The sequence below is a fragment of the Trifolium pratense genome, linkage group LG2 (genome assembly GCF_020283565.1).
Source record: "Trifolium pratense cultivar HEN17-A07 linkage group LG2, ARS_RC_1.1, whole genome shotgun sequence".
NCBI lineage: Eukaryota > Viridiplantae > Streptophyta > Magnoliopsida > Fabales > Fabaceae > Trifolium > Trifolium pratense.
In genome coordinates, this window is record NC_060060.1 from 645,932 (window position 1) to 665,300 (window position 19,369).

The 19,369-nt window shown below is 32.7% G+C and overlaps 1 protein-coding gene across 2 annotated transcripts; it reads left to right on the forward strand.

Annotated features, from left to right (window-relative positions):
- The first annotated feature begins 8,533 nt into the window (after positions 1–8,533).
- Positions 8,534–15,545, forward strand: LOC123907371 (aspartokinase 2, chloroplastic-like). 2 transcript variants are annotated; one of them, XM_045957597.1, is made up of 14 exons: positions 8,534–8,751; positions 8,871–9,339; positions 10,254–10,336; positions 10,490–10,530; positions 11,853–12,007; positions 12,166–12,315; positions 12,429–12,524; positions 12,603–12,719; positions 13,155–13,274; positions 13,350–13,442; positions 13,527–13,643; positions 13,887–14,003; positions 14,351–14,413; positions 14,927–15,545. In XM_045957597.1, the coding sequence occupies exons 2-14, from the start codon at positions 8,953–8,955 to the stop codon at positions 15,065–15,067; spliced, it is 1,680 nt and encodes a 559-aa protein (XP_045813553.1). In that variant the 5' UTR covers positions 8,534–8,751; positions 8,871–8,952; the 3' UTR covers positions 15,068–15,545. The 2 variants fall into 2 exon arrangements, with proteins under 2 accessions (XP_045813553.1, XP_045813552.1); XM_045957596.1 differs by having other exon boundaries at positions 8,605–8,751; positions 13,527–13,649.
- Positions 15,546–19,369: the final 3,824 nt, after the last annotated feature.

A 19,369-nucleotide genomic window follows, 5' to 3' on the forward strand; every position in this document is an offset into this window, starting at 1 on the left:
AATAATCCCCCCCCCTCTCAGCTCACACTCTCTCAGGTCTAAGCATCACGCATCATCTCGCCAAATTCATTGCTACTTGTTTATGCAATTCATCATCCATTTCCCCAAATTCTAGGTTTGCGATTTCAATTTCAAATCTGAACCCTTTTTTTCCATCTTTGAACGAAGGAACTCGATTGCGACTGATTTAGGTGTAGATTGGTGAAATCGGAGCACTTAGATAAGAAACAAGTGACGGCGATAACATCATTGAGCTGAGAATGTGAAATCCTAGACGATCCGGCAGAGAGATACTCCGGTTATGGTGCATAAGGCATGTTTATGCACCATGCATAAAATCCCAACATAATTGCTTCGTACACCCCAGCCCATTTTGTCATACACCCCAACATAATTGTTTCGCACACCCCAACTCATTTTGTCATACGCCTCCCCCCCTCAACATAATTGCTTCGTACACCCCATCTCATTTCATCATACACCCCCCAACATAATTGCTTCATACACCCCATTCCATTTCGTCATACACCCCCCAAGCCCATCTCCAAACTAGTTGCAACTAACGATTATCATTTCTAATTCACTTTTCTGTCCAAAACCAAACCAACACAAACAACAACACGAAATCATCATTCATCACCATCACAAAAATCATCATCATCACCGTCATCGAAATCATCATTTATCACCAAGTTTGAGATTAGTGATTGAAAATGGTTTCTTAATAGTATATCAATTCTTAATAATCTATATATATAAATCCTAAATAGTTCTCCTACCACTAATCTTAACCCTAATTATATTAACCAATCATAGCTTTTAAATCATTTTCTTTAAAAAATAAATAATAAAAAAATTAACAATTGTAATTAATTGTTTATTTAGCCACATGCCACATTATTTCTAATGATTTGTCATATGTCACATTTAATTTGAAGCATTCATATGTCTTTTCATTTCTATTCATACACCATTATCCTTTTCATATGCCCATTTTAATTACCAAGAAATCTAATGGTTTCCGATGAAAAGTTTTTTTAAGCAATGAAAAGTTGTAAAAATTTAATTTCATATAAGCACCTATCTTTTCGTTGGACATTATAAATACTTTTTTATTTCTTTGTTTGTTTTTCAATTCTTTCCACCACCTTAGTCATTTGAAAATAATTGATTTTCTTCTTTACCTATGTTTTTTTTATCTTCCTTTCACATTCACCTCTTCATCCTTCTTATTTTTTCATGTTGTTCCTTTTTTTTTTTTGGTACAATCATGTTGTTCCTTTTTAATGTGCTTGCTCATGGTATTAGGTAATAGTTCGTCATTTTAACTATTTTCGTTTCCTCCCTTAATTACTTGCATTCAAGATATTTACAGCGGTAGTTTTAATTCATATGCTTTGAATATCTATAAAATCTTTTGTTTTGTAGATATACTAATTTACATTGGTTGATCTAACAAATACTTTATTTTAATTTTTGTCCAGGTAGATATTACTATCATCATGGAAGTAGGACTTGGTGTGGTTGCTTATATATTTATAATGTAATACTACTATTATGCAATTGCATATATATATATATATATATATATATATATATATATATATATATATATATATATATATATATATATATCCTACCACTAATCTTAACCCTAATTATATTAACCAATCATAGCTTTTAAATCATTTTCTTTAAAAAATAAATAATAAAAAAATTAACAATTGTAATTAATTGTTTATTTAGCCACATGCCACATTATTTCTAATGATTTGTCATATGTCACATTTAATTTGAAGCATTCATATGTCTTTTCATTTCTATTCATACACCATTATCCTTTTCATATGCCCATTTTAATTACCAAGAAATCTAATGGTTTCCGATGAAAAGTTTTTTTAAGCAATGAAAAGTTGTAAAAATTTAATTTCATATAAGCACCTATCTTTTCGTTGGACATTATAAATACTTTTTTATTTCTTTGTTTGTTTTTCAATTCTTTCCACCACCTTAGTCATTTGAAAATAATTGATTTTCTTCTTTACCTATGTTTTTTTTATCTTCCTTTCACATTCACCTCTTCATCCTTCTTATTTTTTCATGTTGTTCCTTTTTTTTTTGGTACAATCATGTTGTTCCTTTTTAATGTGCTTGCTCATGGTATTAGGTAATAGTTCGTCATTTTAACTATTTTCGTTTCCTCCCTTAATTACTTGCATTCAAGATATTTACAGCGGTAGTTTTAATTCATATGCTTTGAATATCTATAAAATCTTTTGTTTTGTAGATATACTAATTTACATTGGTTGATCTAACAAATACTTTATTTTAATTTTTGTCCAGGTAGATATTACTATCATCATGGAAGTAGGACTTGGTGTGGTTGCTTATATATTTATAATGTAATACTACTATTATGCAATTGCATATATATATATATATATATATATATATATATATATATATATATATATATATATTGTTTTTTATTTATTTATACTTTTTTATGTTTGCATTATATATATTTTGCTTTTAATTTAGAGATTGATGTACTTTATCTATATGTATAATTGTGTTTCTCCGAGTAATTGACAATGTTTATGCTTAATAATTGATTTGTTTGTTTGATTTTTGGTTACAAAGTTGGAAGAACTTGAAGAATTATGTTTGTACCAAAAAAACAACTTATGAACTATGTATGTCATTGCCTAAAAAAAATGTATGTTCATGATTTTTTTTTAATTTCAAGTTTCAACTATAGGTCATTCCTCCTTCAATTATTTAAATTTTTTAGTTGACGTTATATTATAAACAACAAATAACACCCGTGGACGGGTAAGGGTCTAGTATATGATCAAAAACCATATATTGCTTGCTTCATGTAAAAGAAAATATTCTATTTGAGCTATGTTTTGAAGGGCTTGTGTTATTTATTAATTTTTGAAAACTTGATATCCGGCCTTATCAATTCCACCGCTTACTTGCGGGGCCCTATTTAAAGCCAGAGTTTTTTTGCTCTGTATGGACTTAGGCCACCGAAATTGGCACCAGTGAGAATCGAACCTGAGACCTTGAGAGGAGCATACTTCAAGGACCCAAGCCAACACCACTAGACCAAACCCAAGTGGGTTGGCTTGTGTTATTTATTGATGTGTTCTCGTTTTTTTCCTAGCCATAAGCTAATTAGAACTTAGGCTTTGTTTTGAATGACCATGGAAAAGCCACCGCGTCTCCACCTTAAATGGTGGCTGTGATCCAATCAGAAGCATCTTTTCAAATCCATACTTACAATCCGATTCCATCTTCTGAAGAGATCCACAAACCTTTTTCCAAGCTTTATGAGGAATCAGTGTTCTCGTCATTGTATTTGTTGTCACAGAATTAGAGAGTATTTCTCTTGATCATACATGTCCCAGAATCCTGTAAGTCAAAAGGTGGTGGATTTAAATTAACAAGATATCATAATCTTGTTTTATGGAATCCTGACATTGTTTGCAACAAATTTCATAGTAAGATTGGAAACAACTCAGGTCCAATTATCCTATAGAATTTTACATACAAGATTGTCAGATACATATATGATTGTTAGAATTGGTTCAAACATCATATGCAGTTAGGGAGTGAAACTCTTACAATTAAGGTGGAGATTGTTGGGGTTGATAGATAAGTTTCACATTGTCCAATCTCTTAAATAGAGAAGTTAAATATAAGCTATGGGAGAAGTCTTACATTGCTTAGTGTGGCGAAGCAAAGGAGAGACCAAAACTATATAGTACCAGTTTCACTAGCAGGGATACCGTCCCCCCTAAAACACAACATGTTTTGGCGAATGCTATGTTTAGTAAAATTGTTAAGGACATGAAAGTTAACTTTCAATTGACTACCAGACAGAAAGCAGTTTTTGGATGTTTGTAGGCTGCCCATGCTCAGGATTTTCTTCTACTTATCTCAATCGAGGGATTAGACCAACATATGTCCCCGATAGAGTATCGCACTGTCCCCAAATATCGTTTGATGATTCCTTTATTTCCTGTTGATGAGGTATGCCATATCTATCGTAAAGCGTGTTTGAATAGATTTGGGGAGCATCCAGTCCATTGTCGAGAGCTTCCAGACTTCAAATACAAACACGACTTTGTTCGGGATGTTCTTTTTGATGTTTTTACATGTGCAGGAGTATTTGTGAAGAAAGAAGCGCTTGTGAACTTCTTGACGGACCCATTAGTCCTTTCGGTGATGCCAGAAGTCGTTTCGATATACGATTTTATCTAGTTTCTATTTTATTTATTATTCCTGATCCGGAAGTAACCTTTTCCTTTCCTTGGGCGGGGAGATCTACATTGAGGTCAGCCGATGTTCTGGTGTATGGATGGGTAGGAGGAAAACATGCATGTGTGGACTTGATTGGAGTTTCCCCACTTGTGGGATTGACGACTGAGAATTTTACTGTAGGACAGACGACTCTAAAAGTTGCTTCAAGCAAAGTGACCAAACATGAGAGAGCGTGTTCTGACAATCAACATACATTTATACCATTTGCATTTGACACTTTTGGTTTACTAGCACCAGAGGCTGTGAATATTTTAAAAAGAGTTCAAAAAGTCATGCATATCAATATGGTATCTCATATGTCTCTAGATGTAGTATTTAAGAAGATTGGTTTTGCCATCCAAAAATGATTACAGACACAACTTGTTGCCCGTTGGCATTCCATTCAAGTATAATTATCTTATATATATAATATCTCCATCTTCTTCCTCTTCAAATTGAATTTTTTCAATCATCGTCTAGAGATTAATGAGATTGCAGCTACTGAATGCTATTAGATATCAACTAAAACTAATTATGTGCCATATGATATTGATGATGGAGGGAAGGGGCTTTTACTTATGTCTCAGTGAAAAACTTGCTTTGGCTTTTGGACTATTAAGTACACATGTTTGGTTCCACTATAATGATGAAGAACCCTTAGAGTTTTAATTTTAGTTTGGGGATGATTTTGATGTTTTTATCTTTTTTTTGTCGTTTTAGTTCCTCGATTTTTTTTTTCACTTTGATTCCTAACTACGTGGCATGAGTTTTTAATGTCAAATAACACGTCATGGTCAACATAGTCAAGCAATGGTTCACGTCAGCAACAATAAATCGTTTTCTGTTTCAAGTTAACATTAGGGGACTTCAATGATTAACGAAAAATAAATTTAGAGACTTTAAAATATTTTTTTTAATGATATGGCGATTATTATGACAACGAGTGACACTTTCAAGCACTAACATGATTGTTTACTCGACTAATTTGTTTTATTGTTTTGTTTTTTTTATTTCCATTTGATAAAAAAAATCAATACCGATTGTATTTGTTGTCAAAATATATAATAAAAAATCATACATACCACATGGTAAATATAATAGTCCTTGCAATATAATAGTCCTTGCCTTAAAATATGTACTATGTAATAGCTCAGCACTGCATGATTAACCTATAATATAATAATAATAATAACGTATTTTATAAAAATAAAAACGTACAATAATGTAACTCGCGAATGGAATTGGAGAATATTTTAATTTTTTTTTGAGCAATATTTTAATTTTTTTGATGAACCGGGGAATATTTTAATTGACTTTTTTTTTTATCTATATTTATCTATATATTTTTTTTGGTTACATAAGAGAAAAAAGAAAAGAAAAAAAGAAAAGAAAAAGAAAGACAACAATGGGATTACTCCCTAATAAACTCTATACCCCAAGCATCCTCCAAAAGAGGTCTCAACAGATCATTAGGCGGAGTAGAGATCTTCATCAAAGGCGAGTTTGAGATATCACCCATTTTTGCCAAAATATCCGCACAAACATTTTCCTCACGTAGCGTGTGAATAATAACCACCTCCCAGTTATTTTCTAGCATCCTTGGGATACTATGAATCTCATTAGCAAAACAGTGATGCGCTGTGACCCCTTGCTTGATTAAATTAACTGCGAGCAACGAATCCGAGCAACAGAGAACTTTACGGTAACCATTCTCCCAACACAACTTTAATCCTTGCCATATAGCCATGATTTCAGCACATAAAATATTTTTTTACTGTTGCAGCTCCATGATAACCCCAAATAAAATCACCATGGTTGTCTCTTAGCAACCCGCTATAACCTGCAGAATTTATCAAATATATAATATAATATAAGTTCCTCACTAAAAAAAACTCTTAATTGACTTTGCTCTCTCATAAGAATAATAGTTTCTCTCTCATAAGAATGAGTCTGACACTTTTCTCTTAACTTATAATTTCCTTATCATTTCTAATGTTAATTATAACATAATTTTTGTTAGAGCTGCTATAAAAAATTTGCTGTTGAGCCAGGTCAATTAACCACGGTTGAACCATGGCTACCTTATAAAGGACCTATCGTAACACACACTTTTAGAGTTTTAGTGATGCCTTTGTCACTGGATATCACTTTTACCTACAGTTATCTTTAGCTATCACTTTTCATATTTTTGGAAAAAAAAGAAAAACATGAATAGTTTTTGGATCTTGCTTCATGAAACTAAAAAGTTAAGAACTAAAAAAGAAAGAAAAGAAAAAAATATGCATTAAAAATACCAAAATTTATACTTTTAAGATGTTAATGCACAAGTTTTAAGATAATTTTATTATTTTTAGTTACTTTAACTAGTGTCCCGAAGGCACTAGTTAGCATTTGCCATAGTTTTTTACTCTTTCTAGAAAATAAATTACTTTCTTACCAAAAAATATAAAAATAAATTACTCACTAACAAAAAAAAACTCTCAGGTCAACTGACAGAAATGCTGAAATTAATAGTGTCGGACGTCAGGACCGGGGTTCGAACTCCGGTCACTTCATTTTGTGTGAGTTTTCAAGGACTTTGTCATTTCGTCTATCAACAACAACAAAAAAAAAAAAACTCGAGCAGAATCGCATTTCTCTTCAAATCGCTTCCATCTTCAAACCACCGATTATCACTTCTTCTCCAACTACCGATAAACACTTTCTCTTCAAGCGCCAATAATCGTTTTCCTTCCACACTGATCGAAAATCATTTTCCTTTAAATGGCTAAAAACTATTTATCATTTTGATCATCTATTGAAACTTGTTAATCGTTTGCTGCAGAGGGAATTTTGTTTTCGTCACAAAAATCGGTTGTTTTTTCTTAAATCAGGTACATATATGCTACCAACGCTTTCTTAAAGGTTGGAGTTATTTTCTTGACTTTCTTTTGTTTTTTTATTCTTATACTTTAGGATTGAAATTTGAAGAGAGCACTTTATTTTGGTACAAGAGAGCACTTATAAATTCTAATAATATATTTTTTTCTCAAGTAATTTAATAATTAAAATTACACTTAAAAAAAAAATTTAATAATTAAAATTTTATCTTTAAATATGAATAATTGAAATGTTCGAAATTAAAATTTCAACTTTTATATGTAAAATATGATATCGTTGAACTTAAATCTCGTGAACACTTTTTTTAATTGAACATTCTGTGATCAGTTTTCTTCCAATACCAATTGCTACCCAAAATGTCATAATCCGTAGTCAATTTCAAATTTTCCTTTTGTTGATATATTGTCAATATCAAATTCTTAATGTGTGTAGTTGGACTTGGTTCCACTCATTCAATTAAATTCATTCACTAAAAATATAAAAACCTTGGGACCATACCAATATACCATCAACCACAAAAAGGATATTTTTCTTAAAATAATTTAGTGGCTAAATTTATACACCATATTATAAAAAAATACATAAAAAAAACTCTACCTTTAAGTGAATAATACAATCATGCCTATACAATACAATATCTATACCAATTAAATTAAGTTCACACTACACTATTTATGATTTTTTTTTAACTATCAGTTTAATCGAGTTCGGAGTCAGTTTTTGCTTCAGGTGGTTCTAGCCTCCTCCCAATCGCAGCTACAGAGGATTGAATCGCGATCCTCCTTACTGAATTTAGCCGATCACCATTAAATCGACTAAAGATTGATATAGACTATTTATGTTTTTGTTTTTGAAGCAAACACAATCAACTCATTTCATTAATAATAAAAGGTTCAATACAACGAGGAACATAGTTAAAGAACATTCGACTAGACCATGAAATGACCGCCATAGCTAAAGTGTGAGCCGCCACGTTCACTTGTCGCTTAGTGAACTTGATCTCAAAGTTCGAATTACATTGTAACAATAGCTTAATAGATAAAATAATAGAACTCAACTCCGAAATACCATGATGATTGGCTTGTATTGCACCAACCACAACTTTGGAGTCGCTTTCGAACACAATGTTGGACCAACCTCTTGAAGTGGCATGACGCATAGCCTTCAAGATAGTCATGGCTTCACCTTCAACTACAACAAGTTTATGCATACTCATATTTGTACTTGATGCAACAAACACACCTTGTGAATTGCGGATACACCAACCCCATCCCGTTTGAATGGAGGCTTGTGAAAAATTTGCATAGACTATTTATGTTTATGAATTAATAAAAATTGTAATGAATCCTAAATGTAAAAAAAATGTAAAATGTGCTTTTATTGATTTATTGACTATCACTATAAGAAAACATTTTAGAAGAGTGTGCCGCCGCGTCTCTCAAATCACAACAACTCTTTCATTAATATCACTGTCACACCTCTCTCTCTCTCTCTCTCTCTCTCTCTCTCTCTCTCTCTCATTTCCATTTCCACCTTCTTCTGAAGCTCTTCCTCTCCCAGGTTCTCTCAATCATTCCTTCATTCATTTCACTTTTTTTCTTCATTCTTCCCTAATTACCCCTCTTTCATTTCAATTTTAATCATAATCATAATCATAACATTTTCTCTATTTTTCGCAGATCGAGCTTCGGAAGCAAAAAAAAAAAAAAATCAAAAACAAAAAATAATTTAGATTTGATTTTTCAATTTCTTCATTCATTCATGGCAACATCATCATTAAATCTTCATTACAATGTTTTCAATGCGAAACTGAATCTGAGAAACACTTTCAGTTATGAAATTCCGAAACGATTTCTTTCAACAGAAAACGGTTACAATAAAACGACGTCGTCGTTATTGAAGGTCACGTGTAAGTTAACGAGTGATGTGTTGGAGAAGCACGTGATTGAGAATGGAAGAAACGTGATTAGTGAAGTTGAAAATGATGATGAAAAAATTAGTTATACTTGTGTGATGAAATTTGGTGGTTCTTCAGTTGCTTCTGCTGAGAGAATGATGGAAGTTGCTAGTCTTGTTTTGAGTTTTCCTGAAGAAAGGCCTATTGTTGTTCTTTCTGCTATGGGGAAAACTACTAACAAGCTTTTGCTGGTATTCATATCTTTAAACTTTTCTTTTTATTATTACTAGTGGCCGAGTTCCATGTCTGTCTATGTGATCCATATCTTCTATTACACAAACTTATTTGGTGAGTTTGTTAATAAAAGATTTTTGCGCTAAAAAAAGCAGCGGAATTAGTCTCTGACTTTGTATGACACTCTCGAATAGGTCTATGAGACTATGAACTATGAATCACGGATACACACATATAGGTCGACACTGATAATATTATGAGAAAATGACATAATTCAGTGCAATCATAAGTGTCGGTGCACGTGTCCTGGTGTGAATTTCAATTTGATCCATATATTTAACAATTTATTGTTAATTTAGTCCCTAACAACTTACTGTCAATTTGTAGCCTATATTTGACCACTTATTGTCAATTTAGTCCCTGATATATTTTCTGCAGGACTAGTATGAGTAAAATTTGACAAAGTTAGAGACCTTTTTGAAATATTTTTAATTTAAGGGATCTATTTGAGAGTGTTCCGATAAAGTCATGAACGAAATTGGTAGTTTACTCATTATTATATTTGTATCTATGTAGCGCTGAGACTTCAGATTGAAGGCATGTCTAGTGTCAGATATGTGTCGTCTTTTGAAATTGACACGACATTGATACGTTTGGTTACATTAAATCACTTCAATTTGTTTATGGATGTCTACGTGTCAATGTCAGTATCTTCTTAAATGTATTCCAACATAAACCATTTCACATCCAAATAGTGTCTCATAGAGACAGAGATTTATTCAAATTCTGCTATGATATAGCGCTGATATTTGACAATACTGATCCTAAATAAAGATTACATTTTTCAATGATTTTATGTTATTGATTCTTTGTTTTCTCATGTTAAAGTATTCTTCTCAAAGAAATTATGTTGGTTTTGTTGTGTTATTAGGCTGGAGAAAAAGCTGTGAGTTGCGGTGTTACTAATGTCTCTTGTATTGAAGAGCTTAGCTTTATAAAAGATCTGCATTTCAGGTGAGAGCAATGAGGTTCATTTATCCTGTTTTATCTTTTACAATTATGACAAAAATGAAGTATGGAAGAAAATCAATGAAAGTTCATATTTTTTTTGAAAAATATGAAGTTATAGTATTTTCACTTGATGTTATGTTCCTACCTTCATCTCAGGACTGTGGATCAGCTTGGAGTTGACAGATCTGTTGTTGAAAGTGAGTCATTTCCTCAGTTCACAGTATAATTCATTTGATTGTTACATTGAATATGAGTTGAGTATTTGTTAGATTAAAATGTTCTTTTCAGATCATATCAACTGGTATGTTCTATTGTGTGTAGCAATAGTACTTGTAGGCTCATGGCTGCAGAAAATGTATTTGATATTTTTCTTTGTTAAAAAGTAGTTGTATATTTGTTAATATTGTGTTCACTTCTTTAATTTTGTCGAGGGTCTCAAATTGGATGAAATATGTCATGATAATGTTTTTGTATGTGGGGGGCATTCCTCGCCTTCCAAACTGATTTTACAGGGTTAAGTTAGGCCAAATCCAAATTTTAAGATAGTATAAGAGTCTATCCAAGATCCACTCGGCCACCCGCTGTTGAGGCAATTGAGTGACACTCCAGATGTATTGTGCTAGGCATGAAGGGTGTGTGTTGAAAGTCCCACATTGATATAGTATGTCCTTAACATGTGTTCATAAGTGGGAGGCATCCCTTATCTTACAAATCGGTTTTGTAGATTAGAGTTAGGTCCTACTCAAATTTTAAGAAATTTAATAATTGTCTTGTTTTAAAATTATGATACCAACAATAAAGTCATATCACTGTAGCCAGAAATTTGTAAATTGAAGAGTTTATCTTGTGTGTCTGATATGATTGCTTGGTATCTAATATGTCAGCCCGTATGAATGCTTATATTCATATGTTATTTTTACAACCTAAAGCAGCAGCTACATTTCTATATGCACTAGTTTGCATGATGAGTTTCACCATGGCATGAGTGACATGAAACTATATACCATAATTCTGTTTGCTGTCTCAGAAGTAGAAGTAGAAGTTAGAAGTGTATAGTATGAGCTTGTGATGTCATACAATTTCAAGATGGACTATGGATATTTAAATGGTCCAGACAACTTTTTATTGTTGATGGTTGATACAATAGATCATAGAAATAGAATTGCTTATGTTAGTTTACCTGGATGAGTCAAAAGGTGTCAACTATCAAATTACAGGTTTTAATTGTATAAATCCAATTATTGGCTTATACGATTTATAATCTGCTGAATTTTATCCATAACTCATGGAAGATTGTGGAGTTAATGAAATTTGCAATTGATATAGAAAGAAATCACATGGACATCTGGGAATCCATCTATCATTATGTATGATCTCAAACTAAGAAAAATCATACACCCAGTTTTTTATTATAATTGTAACATTAACAAGTTGCTGAATGTTTTTCATTTTGTTTTTATTATATATTTCTACTCATTTTTGTTGTTAACTTGGTTTATGTATGTCGAAATATTTCCAGAGCATCTGGTAGAATTGGAGCAACTTTTGAATGGGATAGCAATGATGAAAGAGCTAACTAAACGAACTCAAGACTATTTAGTTTCTTTTGGAGAATGCATGTCCACTAGGATCTTTGCTGCATATCTTAATAAATTGGGTGTCAAGGCCCGCCAAGTACGTGTTCTTGTTGTTTATTTAAATCTAGTACATGCTGTAACTAAAAGGCTGTTAGTTTTTTTTTGCTAATCATATAGTTCAACTCTGACTAAAGTCACCAGTTTTTGATTTGTTGTTCCTGATTATAGTTTGTTGCTAATTTATTGGTCTGGCAGTACGATGCATTTGAGATGGGTTTTATAACAACTGATGACTTCACAAATGCGGATATTTTAGAAGCAACTTATCCGGCTGTTGCAAAGAGATTGCATGGAGATTGGCTTGCTGATCCTGCAATTGCAATTGTTACTGGCTTCCTTGGAAAGGTAATCGCGCTATCATGGTTTTCCAACCCTTCTTATATTTTCTTCAGGATTTTGTGTAACTAAAATAATAATTTTCTGATGAAAAAAAATGGAACTTGTTTTTCTTCTTGAAGGCCCGAAAATCATGTGCAGTGACAACACTAGGTAGAGGTGGCAGTGATTTGACAGCTACAACAATCGGGAAAGCACTTGGGTTGCCCGAGATCCAGGTTTGTGCATAATAACACAGTTGGGCATTTCAAATTGGAGACAAAAAAGAAAACAATTAATTTCAATCACGTACACAGGTATGGAAGGATGTTGATGGTGTCTTAACCTGTGATCCGAATATATACCCGAAAGCAGAACCTGTCCCTTTTTTGACATTCGACGAGGCTGCTGAGCTAGCTTACTTTGGTGCTCAGGTATTATAACATTCACTGATTCACTTATCTAGCTCTTATGACAAAGTACTATACAATATCTCTCTTATGGTTTGAAAAATAACCTTTGATTTACTGGAGATACGTGTTGGAATTGCATGGGATTAGATGCTTCATCCCTGGAGAGTTGTTGAATATCGATCTCCGATCATAATTGGATATTGTTAAAAATGCTAGCTGTACCTCTTTTTTGGTATGCAGTTATATTGACAAAAAGATATTATTTTGGGCTAATATAAGCTCTTCAAGTAATAAAGAATTTTTTTATGTTAATAATCTTGTATATATCAATATTTCTATGTTATTATCAAATTTATTAGCGAGTGACCCCAGTACAAGGGATGTTATCTTTTATTATCACCTGTTATTATCAGAATTATCTCAATTAGGGTGACTCATTTATTCCCTGATTCACAGGTTCTGCATCCACAGTCTATGAGACCTGCTAGAGAAAGTGATATTCCGGTTAGAGTTAAAAATTCCTACAACCCTAAAGCTCCCGGTACTCTCATCACCAAGGAAAGAGATATGAGCAAGGTTCGTAGATTTTGTTTTGTAATAAAAAAATTTAAGAGTTGGACAATATTTAAGTTCTCCATTTTCATCTTGCAGGCAGTATTAACAAGTATTGTTTTGAAACGTAATGTGACCATGTTGGATATAGTGAGCACTCGCATGCTTGGTCAGTATGGTTTCCTTGCTAAGGTGAGCGTTAATGTCTGTCAGATCTGTCATAGTTGTGGTTGAATGCCCCTTCCGGTTTTCATACTTTTACATATATATATACAGGTGTTTTCAATCTTTGAAGATTTAGGCATATCAGTTGATGTTGTTGCTACAAGCGAAGTAAGTGTTTCCTTGACGTTGGATCCATCAAAGCTATGGAGCAGAGAGCTTATACAACAGGCAAGTGTAAGGCATTTCTATATCGTCGATCAGTTTGTTGATGAGTGAAAATGTTGTGGTATCTTAGGGCCAGTTCACCTTCTAAAAACACTTTCAATTTTCATTTTCAATTTTTACCTTGTATGTTGGTGGCTATAATGACATTTTGTTATGAGTAGACAAATGCCTGGCCGATCAGGTATTAGGCGCAATATAGTGAATAAACATAAATTTAATTGTATATCTTCCTTTGTTTTTAAGCAGGAACTTGACCATGTTGTTGAAGAACTAGAGAAAATTGCTGTGGTGAATCTTCTACAAAATAGATCCATCATCTCTCTCATTGGAAATGTTCAGAAATCATCATTGATTTTGGAAAAGGTTTTGTACTATGCTCTCTTATTTAAATTTAATTCCCACCCTTAACTTTTGTTTATTGATATTTTTAGACTTAATTGCTTTTTTATAGTATCATAATCATCTGGTCCTTTTTGTCTCTACCTTTTGCTCTATGTGGGGAATGTCATTTTGTTTTTGCCCTGGGTCCCTTGAGGCACCGTTGATCTTGGAATAAAATCCACAACTTGAATAATCTGTTTTTCTTGAAAAAGTTTATTCATGTTAACATCCAAGATTAAGTTCTTCTGCAATCAATCTGTTACAGGCATTTCGTTTAACTATTTTTGTTTGGTCACATAAGAAAACCACTGATTAACATTCTTTTACAGGCTTTTCGTGTTCTTCGAACCCTTGGTGTCACCGTTCAAATGATCTCACAGGGTGCATCTAAGGTATCTACTTAATCAACTCTATATTATTCTTCCTAATATTTGTTATACCGAACTATATCCTTAGACACAAAGAGATTCTGTGTATACTTGTACGGATCTAGGAAGATTTTATTTTATTTTGTTATGTGATTTGTTCCCTAGTACTTGATTTGTATTTGTATTTGTTTCCTTTCATTATTAGTCCCAATTATTGGACTGGAATTATTATAATCTCTCTGATATAAATAGTCATAGACAGTAATAGAAAACATGAAAGTATTTTTCCTATTACTTTCTGCACCGTATTAAAATCTCTAGGCTCTACAATTTATAGGATTCAAGACTGGGGTTGATCGAACTGTAAGGGATAATACATCTTAATCATTCTCAATTAAATGAAAATAATTTCAATTTCAAAATCATTCTCGTTGTTCGTAATATTCAGGCTGAGTATAAAGTAGACTTTTACATACAAGACTTCAAAATAGTTTCGTTTTCTCACATTCTTTATGTTCTCTGTTTTCTTTTTGCCAGGTGAACATCTCATTGGTTGTAAACGATAGTGAAGCAGATCAATGTGTCAGGGCTCTCCATGAAGCTTTCTTCGAAAGCGAGTACTCCAATTTACATAAGGAATACACAAGTGGAAACGGTTCAGTTGCTAAATCATCTTAAATGAACAATTGTGAGCCTCAATTCTTTGATCTGGAATATATATTCCAATCTTAAAATGCTATTGTCAACCAAGCAATTTTCATCTCCTCCTAAGTTTTAACCTTGTGTGATTGAGATGTAGTAATGGCAAAGCATAAGTGCATACTAGTCTAGTATTGCTAGAGAGTAGACATGTTAATCAGATAATTAATAAAGTTTAATCAGCTGAAATCACATTACTATTTATTATATTTTTCTGAAACCATGGTTTGCAAGAAGCTCCAGAAGTTGCCTTCACGTCGCCTGCATGAGAATGTATTATAAGGTTCTATTTTTGCAGATATTAACATTATTGATGTAACTTATGTTATTGAGTTGATAGAGTTTGGGTCTATGAATCTTGTAGTTTGAAATGGCCTTCTTTTTTTTTTTTAATCTTTTGTTCACCATTGCCTGCTGCTACTATGTGAAGAAGAAAAAATTGAGTTGAAGATTGAAATCGTGCTCAGGTTTTTAATGGGAAAATTTGATCTTGAAAATATCAATCCATGCATTGTGGAAATATTAAATCTTTATGAATTGGGTCTATAAGCTTGGTCTAAAATTCCAGAAAAATTATTTTTTATGATTACATCGGCAATAATGTGGCAAAAGGGGATTGTTTAGAGCGGGCTCAATGGACACTGATGATGGAATAGCAGTTGATTAGTTTTTTGAAACATTTCCTAGATAGAATTGACCTATTATTATTATTATTATTATTATTATTATTATTATTATTATTATTATTATTATTTTTTCCTTTCTTTCATTCACCATTTTTTTTTTTGAAATACTACACCATTGTTGAAGTCTTGAAGAAGAAGGAAAAAAAAGTAACTCTTAATTTATTTATATAAAAAGAAAGTGAGAATCATGTGGAGTACGTATTATACATTTTCGAAATTTTTTAAAAGAACACTGATTCTGATTGTACTTGATCTCATTGAACAGTTAAAGTACCCATTATACATTTTCTAATTTTATTTTGTAAAGTACTAATTGTACTTCATCTCATTGGTCGGTTGTACCTATTATACATTTTCTAAATTTTTAGATAGAGTACTACCAGTACTGATAAAGGAGTACAAGTACAAACTATGACACACCACTTGGGATTAGTTGCCAGTTCCAAAATTTAAATTTGAGGAAGTGATGCACAAATGATGAAAAGGTGGACAAGCTAGTGAGAGAGAATCATGAGTGATGATGATACTCATACAGCCGCAAATGTTGAAGCATCACGTATTTGAGGATGCAGCCTAAAGCATATGATACTCCTTTTAGCAACAATTTTTTGTTCAAAAACATTAAGAAACTTTTAATAAAACTTACAAATATTAAGAAAATTGTTTGAATAATAATGTTTTTTTTTTAGTTTTCACCGATATCCGGCCCACTAGACCGCCTAATCTAGTTCAGTCCCTCTCGATCGCAATTGCGGAGATTGAACTGTGGTACTCCCTATTAAGTACAACGTTAAACACCATTGAATTAGGTTAGTTAGTGTTTGAATACATAAATTTGTTTTAAAAATGTGTGACTATTACTAAATTATTCATAGAAACTAATGAGTTAAGATTTTTACTAAATTATCTATAAAAACCAATGGCTTAAGATTTTGGCTAAAAATATGGTGTATAACTCATTTGTATGATTGATTTTAAGTCTGATGTAGATGATTCTCAGAATGACAAGATAAGATGTCAGCACACGAATTGATCTCGCGATAAGAATGACAAATCTTCGCTTCCCAATCTAACTCGAGCAACCCTCTAATTCTTCGAATCAACATCATACCACCACTAACATACTTCACCACTACTATTGGGCGTTGTTGTAGAACTAAAATGTTGTAGTTCAGATAGTAGTACTTTCTCGTGAGCATTATATTTCTTGTCTTTTTTTATTATAAAAAATGATGAATGGTACGACAATCTTCTGTCGCCAAAATTGCACGAACGAGTTTATGCTAGCTTTTTTATTTTCATCTTAATTTTCATTTGACTCAAAATGCTGAATTTTGTCACTAACAAACTTTGAATGAGAAATCTGCAACCCATTCTCACCATTGATTGTAGAACGGTAAATATCATTACTAGTAATATTTCTTTGGATATTATATATATATATATATATATATATATATATATATATATATATATATATATATATATATATATATATATATATGTATATATATATATATATATATGTTGGAACAAAATTGATTTAAAAATGTTTGCCCCTAAATCTATAAAGGTTTTGATGATAACAAAGTATTAATAAACAATTGGAAGGACTAAAAATTTATTTTAAGTGCGCAGATATAAGCATCATATAAGCTCTGAGTGAAGTTCAGAGGATGTGAATTCAGAAGTTCACAAGCGCTCAGAAGATGTTGGACTTCAGAGGTTACAACGTTCAGAGGATGAAGACTTCAGAACTTCTTGTCTGTCTACAAGCTTCATCAAACTCTGAAGATCTCTTTGAAAGCTGTGAAGATTCTCTTTACTAGTCAACTCTTCTTCCAATGAAGAAAAGGACCTTTCAAGTCTGATCAGCTCAGCTACCTCTGTTTTGTCTGTCCTATCTTGAGAACGTGGGTCTTCAGTTTTGTTAGCTGAATAAGGAAAGTCCACTCTGCAGTAGTCAAAGTAACTGAAACTCTTTCTTAGTTTTGGATACAACCAAACTGCATCAAGACAGACTGCTTGAAGACAAAAGGTTATCAACTCCAACGGCTCCTTTGCAACGACTCTTTTCTAGTGGTATATATACTTGAAGGATCAGCTGCAACAATATAACAATTATCAAGAATTGAACGTGCGCTGAACAAACTCTGAACTCTGTGATATACAAGCTCTGAACCTTTCTCAAGTGTTTTTGCACTTTAGCCAAATACTCTGTACTATTTGTATTTGCTCACCTTAGGTTCATCTAAGAGCATTTGTATATTTTTATATACTTTACCATTACTTGAGGAAACTTAAGCTTGTGTGCTTAAGTGTGTAACTTAAACTTGTGTGTTTAAGTGTGAAGTCTTAAGCTTGTGTGCTTGAGCATAGTTGTGAAGTCTCTTGCTTGTGTGCTTGAGCAGGTGTAATCTTGTGTGATTATAGTGAACTCCCTTGGAAGTGCAAGGGGACTGGACTACTCTCGTTTTGTGAGAGGAACCAGTATAAATTGCTTGTGTGATCTCTCTCTCTATCTCCTTAACTTGTTATTTATTGTGTTACTTTTCCGCTGCTAACGTAGTTGAGTTAAGAACTTGAAAAAGTTTTAACTTAGCTAAAACACAATTCAACCCCCCCCTTCTTGTGTTTTCACACCTTCAATTGGCATCAGAGCACCTGGTCTGTTACTTTCACTTAACAGTGAGACAGTAAAGATCTTGTGAGAACACTATGTCTGGAGGAGATGATAGTAGTACTAGAACTACTAGTGAAGGTGAGGCCAGTGGTGCTGGTGGTGGTCCTAGAAATGCTTTTGGTTATGACTACTTAAGTAATGAATCACATGAACATAGTGGCAATAGAAAAGCCCCTATATTCAATGGTGATACTTCATTATTTGAGTGGTGGAAAGAGAGACTGTATAGCAATATTACTGCTATTGATCATGAGTTGTGGGATTTGGTTGAGTTGGGAGTAACTTTTGAAAACTTGAATGAACATGGTAGGTTGTCCATGGAGAATAGAAAGTTACTCACACCAGCTAACCTAAAAATCTACACAAAACATCATAGAGTAAAGGACATTGTTGTTGGTGCTATTAGACATGAGGACTATGTCAGAATAGAGAACAAGTCTACTGCTAAATCTATCTTTGATTCTATGTGTGCTACCTATGATGGTAATGAAAAGGTTCAAGAGGCTAAAGCTAGTCTTTTGATAAGACAATATGAACTTTTCACTATGCAACAAGATGAAAACATTGAGACTATGTTTACAAGGTTTCAAATCCTTGTATCTGGTCTTAAAGCTCTTAAGAGAAGTTATTCTACCTATGACCATGTTCAGAAGATTCTGAGAAGTCTTCCTATTGCTTGGAGACCCAAGGTCACTGCAATAGAGGAAGCTCAAAATCTCAAGACTCTGAGTCTTGAAGCTCTGATAAGCAATCTCAGAAGCCATGAGATGGTTCTGGATGCTGACTCAGAAACTAAGAAGAAGTCTAAGTCAGTGGCTTTACAGTCAACTAAGACTACTTCTAAGGCTCTTAAGACTCAGCTTCTTGATATTGAAGAAGAATCTTCTGCTGATGGTCAAGAGGATGAGATGA